The sequence below is a fragment of the Tympanuchus pallidicinctus genome, unplaced genomic scaffold, assembly GCF_026119805.1.
Source record: "Tympanuchus pallidicinctus isolate F22 unplaced genomic scaffold, pur_lepc_1.0 scaffold2, whole genome shotgun sequence".
Lineage (NCBI taxonomy): Eukaryota > Metazoa > Chordata > Aves > Galliformes > Phasianidae > Tympanuchus > Tympanuchus pallidicinctus.
Window position 1 is genome coordinate 51056585 of NW_026294721.1, and position 16982 is coordinate 51073566.

Below are 16982 nucleotides of genomic sequence, written 5' to 3' on the forward strand. Positions count from 1 at the left end.
TGGTTAAAAAAAAAAAAAATAAAAATTATCACCAATGGGAGCAGCAGGATTGAAGAAAGGGAGCTGGAGGTGGAATTTGCCCAGTCTCTAAAATGCAGCCAAACCAGCACCACAGCTGAATCTACAACATGGATTGCAGCTCCCGAGGTCTCTGATAGACAGGTTCCTTTCAGAAGGCTCACCTCAGCCTGGCATGCTCCTCCCTTGGCTCTGCAGGTGGGGCACCCCAGCTGCAGCAGCCCTGGGGGGAGAATAAACTCAGATACACTCAACAGGTCTGATGCTCTTTGTTAACATGAGTCTTGCTTCGCTTAGCATTTGCTATATATTTCCACTTGGCCCATCATAAGATATAAAAGGTGTCATTTGTCTGAGCAAAGCACGACTTGCCTTTGGGGATAGGCCCTAACAGCATCAGTACCTTGACTGAATGCTAGAGTTGAGCTTGCCTGCTTTGTTTTCAAAAAGGCACCCACAAATGGCACCATCTGGGTGCCCCTCATGATCCTAATTCAGTACAGAAGTCAGGCAGAAGTAAATAAGTAACAATTTATGACCAGATGATAAAGTAAAAGAAATAGATATGAAGCAAATTAATCATAGCTTAACTGATTCATACTGTATCTATGCCAGAAACAAGCACGGAAAATTTAATAGAGTGACTACTGCATGCCAGCTGTTCCATGACGATTATATAAATTTCAGAGTCATCACTTTAAATTTAACCCAGAAATTGAAGAAAAACATAGAATTCCTTCCCAAAATGGAAAGACTTCAAATCCACTTTTCACAATGTCATTATCTGTAACAATTTCTTTAAGGAAACAGTTCAAAATTTTGTTTGGGAATATTAATGTGATATGGATGATTTTTACTCAGCTGTGAAGTATGAAAGCCATTTGCCTCTTTCAACATATCGATCCACCACCACAATAAAACCAGCAAGATAAACTGCACTGCACACCCTTCCCCATAACTCACAGTATTTGTTTTTTAAGATAAAACTGGCAAATGTGCTCACATAGAACGAGATTAATCTGCTTACTATGCATATTTTTGTCTGTTTAAGATTTGGACAGAAGGGTAAAGCTATAAGGATTGAGAGGGTTGTCTACACTGGGAAAGAAGGCAAAAGTTCTCAAGGATGTCCAATTGCTAAATGGGTAAGTGATGTCCACAGATGTTAACACTCATCCAGTTTGGCACAGTGGTTCATGTAAGCAAACAGCAGTGATGGCCTTCTGTTAGCTGACACTGGGAAACCTAAAACAGCTCCTGCAGGAGGCCCACAGCCTGCTGCCACCGCTGTCTCTCACACTGCCTTTGCTCAAGTTGCCTGGAGAACAGCAGGAATAAAATGTGGCTCAAGGGTATGAAAACCTGAGAAGGAAGGCAGTTACATTTGGATTTAGGATCCACAACATCAGATGTTCTCACTGCTATTTAATTTTAGCTTACAAATAAATCTGGGAAGTACACCGCTGTGATTATTTTTAAAATGTGCTCCCAGTTCAAGAGGCATTAGCACACCCTCTTAGCAAACACTGTCTTGCTTTGGCACAAATTACTGAGTGGTTTGGGTAGGCTAGGGAAAGACAGGATGAGGAAAAACTGATCTGTGATTATAGTCTTTATGCATGCCAGCCTGCACCTTTATAGAAATACCCGCAGTGGCACAAGCACTGAGAAGCAGGAACACTTTCCTTTGAGCAGTGTCTGCTGCTTTCCTCTCATTGATGTAATGTTTCCACGTAGTAGGGGCAGGCGAGGCCACACAACTGGGTGCGGATTACAAGTTTAGCTGTTCAAGTAAGGAAGGAAAAGAGAGACAGCTCCCACGTCAGGCTGTTTGGTCTCTTCCTCCTGCCCTAAGTGCAGCTCTGCACACGTAGGCATCTCACTCCCGGCTTTCTTTTACCCTCTAATCAAACTGGGTCACTTGTACCACTGTGCCAATCCAGGGGGATGTTTCTGCTAAATCAGAAAAGCTGTTTTCCACCACCGTGGCTTTGCATGCTGCCCTCTCAGAGTCAGATTCATTAAACAGAAAGGGTGGCCCTGGCTTATACTACAGGTGGGAAATAGGGTATGTTACCAGAAACAAAGAGGAAGAGAGAAGTAGAAGTAACCTTGCACGCACACAAATGCTGTGGTTCCCTATTCTCTCACTCCTCACACTAAGAAACACTTTGTTTGTGTCGGGGCTCTGGGGCGTGTGTTGCTGTGTATGCAGGTAGTCCGCAGAAGCAGTCAGGAGGAAAAGCTGCTCTGCCTGGTGCGTGAGCGGGCGGGCCACACGTGTGAGACGGCGGTGATTGTGATCCTCATCCTGGTTTGGGAGGGAATCCCAACCAGCCTGGCTGACAAGCTCTATTCCGAACTCACCGACACTCTGAGGAAGTACGGCACGCTCACCAACCGGCGCTGCGCCCTGAACGAAGAGTAAGTGACACAAAGGCTGTGCGCGCTGACCTGCAAACCCACCTCCAGCCTCAGAGCTGGCACCCCTGCTTGCTCCTTTACCGTAAATGCACGTACCTGCCAAGCTATTTCAGGCAGTCTGAAAACCCACAAGCCTTCAGAGAAAAGCAAAGTAAATGTTTTGAAAAATTAGGGAAAAAAAAATCTCAGACTTGTGAAGCTTCTCAGTGTGTTTAAAGGAAGAAAAATGATTTAAAGGAAGATCTCGGCTGCACCCAAGAAAGCAGATAGTTCTGCCTTGAAATGAAAACTAGATGCATTAAATCATATGATAACGCTTACAGAAGCTAGCCTTAACCCAAAGTAATAGCACTTTTTCTATGTCTTTCTGACAGTGAAGAACACATAGATTAAAATAACCTAGTTACCACTGTATTTTGCTTACTTTGGCTGCATAGGTACAGCCATGTTTCAGGAGTCTTTTGCCAAACCCTCGTCAGAGAGCACTGCAGCCTTGCAGTGCCATCAGCATATACTCCTTTGAGGTACCGTTGATACCAGTATCTGTTAGGGCACCACACAAACATCCCCTCTTTTGCACAAATCCAGGTTTCTCACATAAGTATATAAAACTCATAGTCTTTGCTTTGCAACCGTGAAATTACTCATTGTGATGAATTCCCCTGTTGTAGCGTGTGCGTCTCTTTCATTTCTTCATTATTTATGGGTGGAAGAAGATCCAAGGCCAGTGATCCCCCACGGCACTGGCAGAACTGACCTGCCTCCTGCTAACAGCCATATTCTCTTCTTCTTTAGACGGACTTGTGCATGCCAAGGGCTGGACCCTGAAACTTGTGGTGCTTCATTTTCCTTTGGTTGCTCCTGGAGCATGTACTACAATGGTTGTAAGTTTGCCAGAAGCAAGATTCCAAGAAAGTTTAAGCTGATGGGGGATGATCCTAAAGAGGTTGGTGTCCATTTCTAAAATGAAAACGCCTCATTTGCAATGAAATGCTTTCTGTTGCTCTGCAAATAAGAGATACATTACGAGAGGCCAAGGGCCAGAGCCCTGCTTGAACTGCATACATGTAGGGTAATTAAACAACTGCCAGCAAAACTGATTGATTCCCATCACTGAGCCAGCTGAATTGACTGTCGAGATTCTGACAGCTGGTAAAAGCCCTGAGACTTGAAACCATGTTTGCAAGCTTTCACAATTAGAAGAAAGGGCATGGCCTGAATAACCGTGGGCATTCCCTAGTGGCAGAGCAGAAGGGTTACTAACTGAAGGCATATAAAGTTGCAACTGGAAACCAGAGCAGATCGCATGGAGGCTAATATGATGAAACTCTGAAATTACAATAGGAGTAAGAGGGTAGGAAGACTACATACAGCCCTGCCCCTCTGATAGTTTCCAGACAGGGCTCTGTGTTAGAGCAAACAGGCAACTGTTTAAAATGAGTCAGAGTAAAACAATATTGACCTTAGCCTGTGCAAATCTAGTTCTTGGACTGCTGCTCATAAACTGATGCATAGGTCCGCAGCTTTCACTCTATTCTGGCATCTTATGTAAACCCAAGCATTTTCTTGTACGTGATCAGTCAGGCATGTTTGCATCCTATGGCCTGAGCTGACAATATCATAATTACATTTACCTTTTCCTTCCTCCTGTCCCCTATCTCCCCAAGAATGATAAAATAGTTCTCCTTCAGTCACACTGTGGCACAAAGCTTTATCATAGCCTGCAATCCTAAACCCCCTACATTTTCTAAGCTGGATACCTGGCCAGAGCCCACCAGGGCACTCTTCCAACTTGTATTCCTGGATTTACTTCCCATGCTAGCCAATACTGGGCAGAAAAGACAGTTTTGCCCTCTAATCTTGGCCCCAAAGTCAGAGGCAGTCAAGGCATGCATCCAGACCGAGTGCTGAGTCCTGCAGCATAGACACTGTTTACAGACAATATAGATGACACAAATAGTATCCTCACCAACAAAAACTTGAAACTACACTTAAAAATGGTAACCTTCCTACTATACAGATGCTCCAAGTTTTGGCAGCAACCACAAGGTCACAACAAGATATCGTTGATGATTTTACAGTGTCATTTTGGAGTCCCAAATTCCAGTTTTATGAGGAGATACTAAATTTTAAAGCACTGAATGTGTCTCTCTGACAAAGCCATAGGTTTTTCACAGCTCTTCTCACGTTGATGAGAAATACAAACTCCTAAAAGTGAGTACACCACTCCATTATGCCACTATTCTTTACGAGATTGAAATGAAAAATCACAGCCTCACGAATGAGGTAGTTGAACTCAGGATCCTCCTCCGGATAGAATGGAGAGCAACTCTGGAATTTGCTACTGGAGTAGAGCATTTTTAAAAGGCCCTTCATTTTGAAAGCGTGTACCTTTCCTAACAGAGAGGAACATGATCATTCCTCCTCCACAGCACTGACTGCTAGACGCATCCACAACTTGGGATTGCTTAAGGATTGGAAACTTTTGAAGTCTGAAACATCACAATAATTTTAGATTGTTGCATAAAAAGATAATTTAAATGTGTTGAAGTACTGTTATCACAGGGTGCAAATCCCTTAAATTAGGTAGATTAACTTGATGGAGCATTCAGACATTATTTATCTCAAGTTTTCTAAAGAGTATTATTTTCCCAAAACTCCAGTAGAGAAAACAATGAGGATCATCACGTTTGGACCTAAAACATCTTCATGTTGAAGAATGCGATTCTTTTTAATGTAAACCAAAGTAAGATTATAGTATGTGATGTCCTCTTGCAAAGATGACACTGCACTACTAGCATGCTGCTTTCAAGGCTGTGAAACAATATAATTAAAAAGGAGATTCATGATATTGTCTAAACCACAGTGACAATGGCCTAGGCCTTTACACATCTATCACTGCACTGTAACAAACCTTAACGTTTTAGGTCCTGTACATAGAGTATGGAAATGTCATTGAGCTGTATTTCATCTACCAACAGGAAGAAAAACTAGAATCCCACTTGCAGAATCTGTCAACCCTGATGGCACCCACCTACAAGAAGCTTGCCCCTGATGCATATAACAACCAGGTACGATGGGGAAAAGGGGAACCAAAGCAGTCACACAACCTGACTTTTACTACACTTCCTACAGCGCTCCATCTTTGAGCCAAACCACGTATGTACATTTTGTAGCAGCATTCCTTTGACACTGGGCTAACGGAAGCAAAAAAAATTCTCAGTTCCTCTTGAAATGCTTTCAAAAGTAAAACCAAATGAATCTTAACTACTAACTACAGCTAATCTTTTCACCTATGTAAATGCAATAAGATTACTGAACAGAAATCTTGAGCTCTGCAACACAGTTTCTCGATGTAGAATGATTCACCAGCCAAACTCATAAAACAGCCATAAAGATGGTGCAAGGCTGGCTGTAGCATCAGATGGTAGTGCATTATATTGCAATAGAGTCCTGAAACCAGCTTCAAGTGTGCTCTCTCAAGTGGCTATTATAGATATGCTTTTAAAACAAAGCTTCCTAATGGGATGCACTCAGCCCTGCATATGCACACAAGTGCCTGCACCAGCATTCTCGCACATGGGGCTACTTTATGCAGTGTTCTGTTGGGCCACATACATAGGTGGTAGCACAGTCAAAGCTGTACCAGGTTCCCAGATGTGGTTGCCATCCACCTCCATTCCTTAACCAAACATCTTCCAGATATTTGCACCAAAATTTGACAACAGAGCCTTTGAAATGGGTAACGGGTGGCCTTCATTTCCATTGTTCAGGCTCACTACCATTACAAACATTCACAAAACGTACAGCCTCCAGGCTATCAGCATAATTGCAAACTGTGACACCTTCTTTCTTTTCCACTGAAAACGTTAAGCCCAGTCAAAACACTTGCTGTCTCAATCAGCACAGAACAGATTTTCAGCTGTAATGGAAGCAGTAAGCTATAAAAAACTGTCCATTTTTACTAGCAGTTACAATTACTCATTTTCTGCATATTTTAACAGCAATCAGACAAGGTAAGCAGGTTTAGTACAGACTGATGCTATTTCATTTACCTGATCAGATAATGCTTGGAGACTCATTATGGAGGAAATTGTGGCCATGTGCCCACTAGCTGTGGTTATCTCTCCAAACATCTGAGACATTCTGCAAGAGAAGAAAGGTGGAGGAAGAGGAAAAAATGAGGGGCTGGTGAAAAATAAAATGCCTCTTTGCTTGGGCTGCTTTATTTTCCCATAAAAGTTCTCTAGAAAATTTTTCTTCATTTAAACCATGGTTATGCTTGACACTAGTTTACAATACATGCTTTTACAAGTTTCAACTTTTACCTTAGATAAGAAGTAACATGCATGGCCTGGCCCATCTCAGGAGTTCCGTATAAGCGTTAAGTTTTTGGGAAAGCCAAAATGAAGATACTGTAAGAGAGATGATAAAGGCCTAAGTTGTATTGCACTCCAGTTGTAGTGAAAGGTGGTGAAAACTAAATGGCCTTAATGCTAATTAGAATTGCCAAATTTGTTCTCACCCCAGTCTGGATTATGGCTTGGATTAAAATCTAGAATTGGTAAATTTTTTCCAACTGGACCCAGCAGAACGTCTCATAGAGCCTTTGCAACAATATGCTTATGAAGGGAACATTCCAAATACTAAAAACAAAATTGCTGTGAGCGAACTGGACATCTATTTAACAAACTTGGATCAAGGCTTGGCAAAATTTCTAATTTCTCGTCAAAATAGGATCCATCAAGTGTAGTTCTTTTGTACTCGAAAGGCTCAGAAATTTCAGCAAAGCATTTTACAAACTGAGCTTCATTTTTTATTCACTAAATAAGATACGAAATGGTCATCTGTAAGACTTGATGTTTGATTACCAAGCCCTTTCCTTTTGCTTAAGACTTAATGTTGCATAATAAGATCTTTGTAAAGCTTCGTAACAGTGAGTAAGCATACAGAAATTACTGTCTTGACTGCATTATCTTTTTGGTCAGGGCTTAGTACTGTACTAACACTAATGAAATTTACTTTCAGTGAGACAGAATATTACAAATAGAAAAGCAAGTTATTATTTTTCCTGAAGTCATTCTAAAGTCAGTTTTCTCAAGTAATTTTCTTGTAATAGCTTGGTACACTTCCAGTCTACACCTACGTATCACTCTTACAGTTCCATACACCAAAACCGTGCACTGTATTTGTCATGTAAAAACACAAACCACTGGCAGAGAATTAGAAGTAATATGCAAGGAAAAGTATTATTGGCCAATTTTGCAACACAGCAGAGTCAGTCTGGAGCAGGGGATCGAGCAGCAAGGAGCAAAGTAGACACCACATGAAATTACCACACAACTGCTTATTTGCCTGAGATCTGTACGTCACCACTGCAGAGGTGTCAGCAGACTGGCATGTTGTTCATTGCTACGTCCACATATTGGGGTGCCAGGGCAGGCTGTGGTGATACCTGTCATCTTTCCCCAGATCGAGTACGAACACAGAGCGCCTGAGTGCCGCCTGGGTTTAAAAGAAGGCCGCCCATTCTCAGGGGTCACCGCCTGCCTGGACTTCTGCGCTCATGCTCACAGAGACTTGCACAATATGCAGAATGGGAGTACACTGGTAAGTCAGCAATGCACACAGCCTCCTTATCCCAGCAGTAATTTCATACATTTAATTCATTATCTTCAGTCTCTTTAAATTTATAATTACATAAAGTAGATTGCTAAAAAAAGAAACATTACAAGCATTAACTGAGCTATCTTATTACCCCCTACATCATTTTTCGTTTAACTGAATGAGACTTATGAGGTATTAAAGAAAGGTTTAATGTAGAACCAGTAAAAGAGAAACCATGGAGACAATGGAAAGAAGACTCTAGCAGGGCTGAAATGCCTATTTCAGTGTTCCTGGGACAAAATGTTGTATATTTGTCATCTTGATTTTTTAAATTTTTTTTATAATCCAACTACTTTGGATTATATCTTCTACTCCATTAAAATGAAAAAAAAAAAATAGTGTCGACAGCAAGTTGAGGGAGGTGATCCTCCCCTCTGCTCTGTTCTGCTGAGGCCACATCTGCAATTCTGTGTCCAGTTCTGGGCTCCCCAGTTCAAGAAAAACAGGGAACTGCTGGAGAAAGCCCAGTGGAGGACCACAAAGATAATGGGGGCCTGAAGCATCTCGCATGCAAGGCTGGGGCTATTCAGCCTGGAGAAGACAGATTGGAACTCAGAAATGCTTACAAATATCTAACGGGCAGGAGTCAAGTGGATGGGGCCAGGCTCTTTTCAGTGGTGCCCAGGTGTAGGACAAGGGGCAACAGGCACAAACTGGAACAAAGGAAGTTCCACATGAACATGAGAAAATAACTTCTTTACTTTGAGGGTGAAAGAGCAGTGGAACAGGCTGCCCAGAGAGGTTGTGGAATCTCCTCTGGAAATATTCAAGATCTCCCTGGACGCTTTCCTGGGCGACCGGCTGTAAGGAAGCTGCTTTAGCACTAAGTTGCACGCAGTGATCTCCAGAGATCCCTTCCAACCCCTGCCATTCTATGAAACTGTGAAACAAATGATTTTTTTTCCATAACTTTCTTCTAAGTAGACTTTTCAAAGCTGTGGATTTCATTCCTGCTTGGGATGAGGGTAAAGTCTGCAAGTCTTACGCTCATTTTACACTTTTCCATTCTGCACTCCAGCAAAGGTTCCACTAATGATAACAGAAAAACTGGCTGTTTTTCAATACGTACTGGGTGATTTCTGTTCCCTCCATACTCTCTCTGTGACCATACAGCCAGAGTAAACATGAGGAAAAAACAGACTTCAGGTCTGAATAATCTTCAGTTGTGATTTGAAGTAATTCACAGCACAGCTCCTATTACCAAAGAGATTATCCACTTTCTTTTAATACCAACTAAATTTGCCCTGTTTCCAGGGTCTGACTTAATTGAAAAATCAACCACCACCAACAGAATATGTATTTTTAGCTGAGCTTTCTTCAGAAGATTGGCTGATTCCATTATTTTACTGCAGAGTATGTCTGTATCAGCATCTTTTTCTCCACTGAGATATTCTCCAATACCCATTTTAGCTGGAGCTAACACAATAAGCATGCTACAACATACATGGTGCTAACTTCCCAAAATCTTTATGCAGTATTAACATGACTTGCTGCTTTGCAAATCATCCTAAGGGAACGTGAAGCACAATGGCAGTACGTTATATGCCCCACTACCTCTAATAAGATACCTAGTTAACCTACTGTAGTAAAAAAAAAATCTTCATCTGAGCACAGTTTTCACTGCTTTAGCTCCTGGTGCTATGGACCACACTGTTTGTTTCAGATTAGGTGATACGCATCTATAACTGCTCCTTTCAGCACAGGTAAAAGAAACATAGAGATTTACACTTTGTGTTTCTATTTACGCTGACCAACAGAGCAATGGAAGAAATGAAATTGGTGACTTCTTGTGATAATGTGTAAATTGCACAAAAAGAAAGCTTACAAGTAATTTGCCAGATGCTGATGCTGACAATGCCAGGGCAAGGTAAAACACACAGGCTAGCATTTCAGGCAACCTGTAAGACTGGTTTGGGAGAGTTACTCTAATACTCCTTTCTGACAGGTTTGCACACTAACTAGAGAAGACAATCGTGAAATTGGCCAAACACCTGAAGATGAGCAGCTCCACGTGCTCCCCTTATACAAAGTCTCTGATGTGGATGAGTTTGGAAGCACTGAAGGCCAGGAGGAGAAGAAGAGGAATGGCAGCATCCAGGTCCTTACCTCCTTTCGTCGGAAAGTAAGGATGTTAGCAGAGCCGGTTAAGACGTGCCGGCAAAGGAAGCTAGAAGCAAAGAAAGCAGCTGCAGAAAAGCTTTCCTCCTTGGAGAATGGGTCTAGCAAAGCTGAAAGAGACAAGTCTGCTGCAGCACGCAACAAACAAGGCAACTCTGAGGCAGCGGGTCATGCAAAGCAGCTAGCAGGTAAGCATGTGAACCTGTTCATGTGGTAAGTGGTAAGCTTCCTAGAAATTACAGTCATTTACAGTGAACCTCAAGAAAAGTATTTGTTCTCAGCACGTGAACACTTTAAATAAAAAGCGATTCTTGAATAAAATTCTTGAATGTAAATATCCATGTTGTATATTTATAAATGCTAGAATGCCAAAACTCTGGAGAAAGAAAGAACGAAAGAAAGAAAAAAAAAAAAAAAAAAGACACACCAAAAATCCTTTACTGTTGAATAGCTAATCCCTGTAGAGGTCACATGCTTCAGCAAACGTTCCTTGCCATCCAGTATATTGCAAAGCACCTTTAAACAACTACTGGTGCTAGAAGCCATGAAGAGAAGTGTGTGATGTTAGTGCCAAAGAACAATTTACGCTACTCACTGTTGCTGCTGTTAAAGAGAACCTCATAATTGCAGTGGATTCTAGACTAACCTAACCTCTTTACCAATATTTATATACTTTGCTTTGAGACTAAAAAGCAGAGTGGGTGTTTTCGTAGTGGACAAAACACACTTAACAATCGCTGGCAGTTCTCATCACTAGATTTTAGAATCCTGGGCAGAGGTGTTCATGACTATTATCACAGTAAATTCCACCAAGAGGAATAAAGAGATAAATGCAAGGCTATCCAGAAAGTCACTGAGATACCTATGAATAGAAGTCAGCTGCCCTATGACCCAGGCCAGGGTTTTAACCATTAAATTATCCCATTGCACTTGAATGAATGATGTATTTTTCCTTGTGTCTTCAGTTAATCTCACTGTTACTGAACTGTTATCACTGTCAGTGAATGTCACCATTGTTGTTTTTTACATAAAGCTGGAGACGTATTTTTGAGACAGCTCTGTTAATGCAGATGTAGAATAATTTATTTATTTATTCTTGGGGAAAAGAAGGTCACCTTGTGCATGGCTATTTGTGAGCACTTTGATGCTGCATTTCACGCACTACTTAAGTGATGACTCAACTCTTTAGACTTTGTGCTTATGACTCTGAACAGATTGCACAGTCCTCTTTTCCCCATTTCAATTAGCAACTGATCTCACTGGATGCATTCCAGAAAAGAAGAGTAGCCTTGGTAATTTTTCAGATTCTCAGGGCATGGTATTTGATGTATCATATGATACCCTTTCCTTAAAAATATCAGTTATATTTATCGAAAAGAGTGTATAAAGTTTGCATTTTAAAAAAAGAAAAAAGCTTGTTCTTTTCTTTTCACATCTACAGATCTTTTACGTCTTTCAGGACCAGCGACACAACAACAGCAGCAGCATCCACAGCGTACTCTCCCTAACAACCCTCAGTCAAATGCTATTAACACTTACTCGGGTTCAGGTTCTGCAAATCTGTATGTAAGGTTGCCTAATCCTGCCAATGCTTATCCAGGCTCTTCATACACTTCAGATCCCTATGGAGGGTCTGGTCCCATGAACCTCTACACCACCTCATCGCAGCCTGCGGGGTCTTATTTGAATTCTTCCAGTCCCATGAACCCTTATTCTGGATCATTAAATCAAAATAACCAGTGTCCACCCTATCAATGCAATGGAAACATACAGATGGACAACTGTCCCTCTTACTTGGGCTCTTACCCTTCTCAGCATCAGCACATGGACTTGTATAATTGTCAGAGCCAAGACCCTATGTCCAAACTAAGCCTACCGCCCATTCAAACATTATACCAGCATAGGTTTGGGAATAACCAGAGTTTTGGTCCCAAATACTTGAATTACGGAAACCAAAATATGCAGGTAGACTCTTTCAGTAATTGCACCATTAGACCAAATGTACACCACGTAGGGTCTTTTTCTTCTTACTCCACCCACGAGGCTGACGGTCATTTTATGGAGGTTGCCTCAAGGTTAAAATCTAGTCTGAGTAATCCAAGCATGGACTATGCCTCCATGAGTAAAAACACTGAACACCATCATGTGCAACCCTCTCCACATTTAGCACGTGACTACCATTCTGCTTCGACTATGTTTAGCGGTCCTCCTAATTCGTTGCATCTCCAAAGTAAGGATAGTGAAATGATTTCACATGCAGTAAATGGCTTGTCTAACACGATTCCAGGTCAGAACCACGATAGGACTACACCCCAAGGTGGTTTAGATAAAACAGATGTGCTGAATCCTGAAAAAGCTGAGGATCCCGATGAAGTCTGGTCAGATAGTGAACAGAGCTTCCTGGATCCGGAAATTGGAGGAGTGGCAGTTGCTCCATCTCACGGGTCAATTCTCATAGAGTGTGCAAAACGTGAGCTCCACGCAACGACCCCCCTGAAAAACCCCAACAGGAACCATCCCACCAGAATATCCCTTGTCTTTTACCAGCACAAGAGCATGAACGAGCCAAAACACGGGCTGGCTCTGTGGGAGGCAAAGATGGCTGAGAAGGCAAGAGAGAAGGAGGAGGAATGTGAAAAATATGGTCCAGACCACGTGCCTCAGAAATCTTATGGCAAAAAAGCAAAGCGAGAGCCTGCTGAGCCGCACGAACCCTCAGAACCAACGTACCTGCGCTTCATCAAGTCTCTTGCACAAAGGACACTGTCAGTCACCACGGACTCCACAGTAACTACATCTCCATATGCCTTTACACGGGTTACAGGGCCTTACAACAGATACATCTAACTTCACACCTTTGTTGGTTACCTCACCTGAAAAAAACAACTCGTCAGTAGGGTAGCTGTCACTTAGGTTTTGGGGAAGGCAAGGGTGGGGAAGAGAACAGTGTTTTCGTTAAACTCGTCGGTGGAAAAGGCCTCGGCACACCAGCAAAAAGAGGTAATCTTGCTAGCGCACTTATTTTCCACTGATTTTTTAAGTGGTCACAGATAGCATGTAGGAAACAAGACCAAAGCATCCTATGCAAAAACAGAAACAAAACAAAACAAAGTGTTTCACAATTTACATTTGAAAACGCTGGCCCCGTTGCTGAAAGAGATAACCTACAAATGGATTTTTTCCTTCTTACAGTTCTGCACATCTGTGACCACTTTTAATGTCATCAAGTTTGTGTAGTCATGGAACAGGAGCAAAAAAATTCCTATTAAAAAATAATACTGCAGTGTTACAACTGCAGGAATCTTAAAATAACATCTGGTGCTGAATCTACGATGTACTGAAATACTGGAATTACGGCTTTTTAACACGCAGTTTTTACTGTATTATTAGTCTCTTAATTTTATTTAATGAAGTAGATAACATATAAAACGTAATGAATAGACAACAAAACACTGAATTTGTTTGGATATTCTAAAAACCATGGTGCTATCTAAGAGAATGGTGTCTTTATTTTAACAGTCAAACAGTTAATGCCTTTATAACAATTAAAATGTCAATGATGTATTCAAATGTTCTTCAACAACAGGGAGGACCTTTTCATTCGTGTATGTATTGAATTTACCTGGTGTTAAAATAAGCTGACTTTTTAACGTATGGGAACTACGAGGACCTCTGGATGTTGCTCATCCAGTCAAGTCCTGAAAAAGGACAATAAAATAGAGAGATATTTTTTTTTAAAATAGTGTTTCAAAAGCACTTTGTCTACCTAAGCTTGGCAACTTGATCAATGCTAAGGTACTGAGACATTAAAAAAAGAAAAATAAACAAGAGTTTACTTTGATTTTAAAACACAAAGATAGTTTTTTTAAAATAAAAAAGAAAAAAAAGCTTTTAATACTTTTGTTTTAGCCATGCATCTGCTAGTGGGCTACATATCCATTTTTAATACAGTCAGTTATGGTAAAAATGGGGCTTACTGGATATAAGGGAATACTTCAGTACACAAAACACACGTTTTTCTGGTGCTCATCTCACACGGCTATACTGTAAACTATTTTCTACAATTATTATGACAAGTTCATTGCTCAAATATGTACAGTTTTAAGGAAAGAGTTTTATATTAACCACAGGTAATAATTAGCAGCATGCAACAGACTACAACTAGTTAGCTTGGGCTTCTGCTGTTTTTAAAGATCTGTATGCTCTTCAACTATTGAATGGCAGATTGCTTTTGTGTTGATAATTATGTACATTGTGGTGCAAGTCATTTCCCGGTGCAAGCATCCTCTTTTCCAGGAAGATTGAGCAGACCGATGCCTACACAAGATGAATGAAACAGGGTTAGTTCTGTGTGATTCCGTTGATTAAATAGAAAAAAAATAGGCAGCTGGCTTGCTGTGGTGGTTTTAAATCATTAATTTCTATTAAAAAAAAAAAAAGCAGGAGAGTTGTATAGTAAATTAAATTGTAAACAAGACTTTTTTTAACGCAATGCTTTAGTATTTTAGTACTGTAAAAATATTAAATCTATATATATTTGGGTTTTGAGCTGAATTCACATCATGGTGCTACTCAGCCTGCTACAAATATATCATAATGTGAGCTAAAATACATTAAAAGGTTTGAGTGATGTTCCTACTTGTCATATACCTCAACACTAGTTTGGCAATAGGATATTGAACTGAGTGTGAAAGTTTATATATTGTATACCATCTTTTTCCCCCAATAGCCTTTGAAAAAAAAGAAAAAGAAAAAAAAAAACAAAAAAAAACCTCTCTCAATACTTGACATTTTCGCAAGCGTAACTTGAACTTCAGCTTTTTTTTTTTGGTTCTAAAAATTCAGGGATATTTCAGCTCATGTTCTCCTATGCCAACGTGTCACCTGTGTGTATGTAAAGCTGTTGTAGGTTAAATATATTATTCTTGGGTTTTTTGTTTTCTTTTTTTGTTCCGTTTCCTTTTTTCCTTCAGGGATTTAATGCTTTTCTTTTGAATCCCTTCTCTAATTTCTCTTGTACATGTATTGATGTAACTAAAACTAATTTTGTAAATTTGTTAGCTCTTTTTATCGTGATGAAAGCATTTAAGAGATTTAGAATGTTTTGCCTGTTTCAAATGAATAAACAAAAGAAAGTAGAATGCACTGAGCTGATTAAAGGGAAAAACGTAAGGCAGGGGTTTGGCAAGTGACTGTTTGCTAGAGTTTTTCAAGTCACTCTCTAAAGAAGGCTTCTCGGATACTGTAATGAAAGAGAGAATATAAAAAGGTACAGTCTGTACAAGGGCTTCCCTAAACACGCAAACCTCCACGTCCCAGATATATCTTGTGCAATATACTGTAAGATTAAGTTCGGTTGAAAGAAATTTTATCTAAGAGAATCACAAGCTAATAACGCAAGGAAATCAAAGGAGGCCTTTGGGTTTAATGGTCAGATATTTATTATGGCAATTTTGCTCTTTTTTTTTTTTTTTTTAATTCTCAGTCTGTGACTTTACTCACTGCATTGAAACAAAAGTTTCACCTTTTTAAAAAAGTTTTTTTTAATGATGGTTGTGTGTCAGATTAATTAAATCATTAATTAAATCATAAATCTTCACCTGTGGGTGATTTTGTATTCTCCATCCGATCCATAGTAGACGTTTGGTTAATAGGCCGTGCACCGTCATTTGCCAAACTGCTGGCAGCAAGAGCGGGAAGCTTAGGTGGCGAATCACTTCTGTATTGTAAATACCCAACCTGCAACTTTGGTGTACAGAACCCTGCCTCAGTTGGAACGAATGACAGAGCAGACATAAAATTGCTTGTATAGGATTATCAGGTTGACTATAGCCATACTTGAAGATGCTTCTGAGTGGTGTCAACTTTACTTGAATGAATTTTTCATCTTGATTGACGCACAGTGGTATAAAGTTCACTTCTAAAGCTAGTGGTTGACTTGTGTAGGAAACTTTAGCAGTTTGACACTAAGGTAATGAACTTCTGTGTGCATTTTCTATGCTTATGTTCTCCTTTTTTTAAAAAAAAAAAAAACAAACAAACTTTAGTTTCATTCATTTTCATGAAATGTTTGGTATGTCTATAAAAAGAATCCGAGGATGGTTATAAATACTGTAAGTATTGTAATGTAATGCAGGTTATTTGAAAGCTGTTTATTATTATATCATTCCTGATAACGCTGAGATGTGGGTGTTTTTAATAAAATTTATATTTATTTAATGCACTCTAAGTCTGTCTTACAGAACCTTGTTTTTCACTGCCACTTTCATCAGATAACAACAGGAGTGTGCTCAAATAAAAGCTCTGCTGCCAACCACAGCCCAGGAGCCCCACAGGGAGCGACAGCGCTCACAGGGCTGGGGAAGCTGCCAGCCTGGAGAGATTAAAACAGCACTGGGGGTAACAAACTGCATACATCAGCAGTTCAGAAATTGAATACATTGACCAATATATCAGGACAAACCCTTTCCTGAGTGCCAAGAGCAGCGAGCTCAAACTGCTCAGCAAAGCAGCATAGACCACGCTAGTTTAGCCACCTCTATCCTGCAGTGCTGAAAAACTTCAATGAAATGCATCATTAGAGACCCTCAAACAGGAAACCTGGGCACCATGCTTACTTCTAGTCATGCTTTGACTCCTGCCTGCTGGCCTCCCCCTCCTCACCACAGAGGAACATGGCTCATTCACTGCTTGAATTTCCCTGCTGCTCCAGTCACAGCCACAAACGCACACCTGGCCAAGGGGAGAGGCAGAGC

At 40.6% G+C, this 16982-nt stretch overlaps 1 protein-coding gene and 1 long non-coding RNA gene across 4 annotated transcripts in view; one reads left to right on the forward strand and one right to left on the reverse strand.

Moving 5' to 3' along the window:
- Positions 1 to 6906, reverse strand: part of LOC128079864 (uncharacterized) — a 187280-nt gene extending 180374 nt beyond the window's left edge. The window contains exons 1-2 of the long non-coding RNA XR_008206349.1: positions 6771 to 6906; positions 6498 to 6588 (exon numbers count right to left, since the gene is read on the reverse strand). This is a non-coding gene — a long non-coding RNA (uncharacterized LOC128079864). The remainder of the gene's footprint in view (positions 1 to 6497; positions 6589 to 6770) is intronic.
- The window catches only part of TET2 (tet methylcytosine dioxygenase 2), a 67961-nt gene extending 53287 nt beyond the window's left edge, over positions 1 to 14674 (forward strand). For 2 of the 3 annotated variants that reach the window (XM_052681456.1, XM_052681457.1), the window contains exons 4-10: positions 1070 to 1163; positions 2234 to 2442; positions 3238 to 3388; positions 5424 to 5513; positions 7915 to 8052; positions 10055 to 10415; positions 11669 to 14674. In XM_052681456.1, the coding sequence (XP_052537416.1) occupies positions 1070 to 1163; positions 2234 to 2442; positions 3238 to 3388; positions 5424 to 5513; positions 7915 to 8052; positions 10055 to 10415; positions 11669 to 13074 (2449 nt within the window). In that variant the 3' untranslated portion in view covers positions 13075 to 14674. Of the gene's footprint in view, positions 1 to 1069; positions 1164 to 2233; positions 2443 to 3237; positions 3389 to 5423; positions 5514 to 7914; positions 8053 to 10054; positions 10416 to 11668 lie in introns of those variants that run through there. The other variant, XM_052681458.1, reaches the window with a different exon arrangement.
- The last annotated feature ends 2308 nt before the right edge of the window (positions 14675 to 16982 follow it).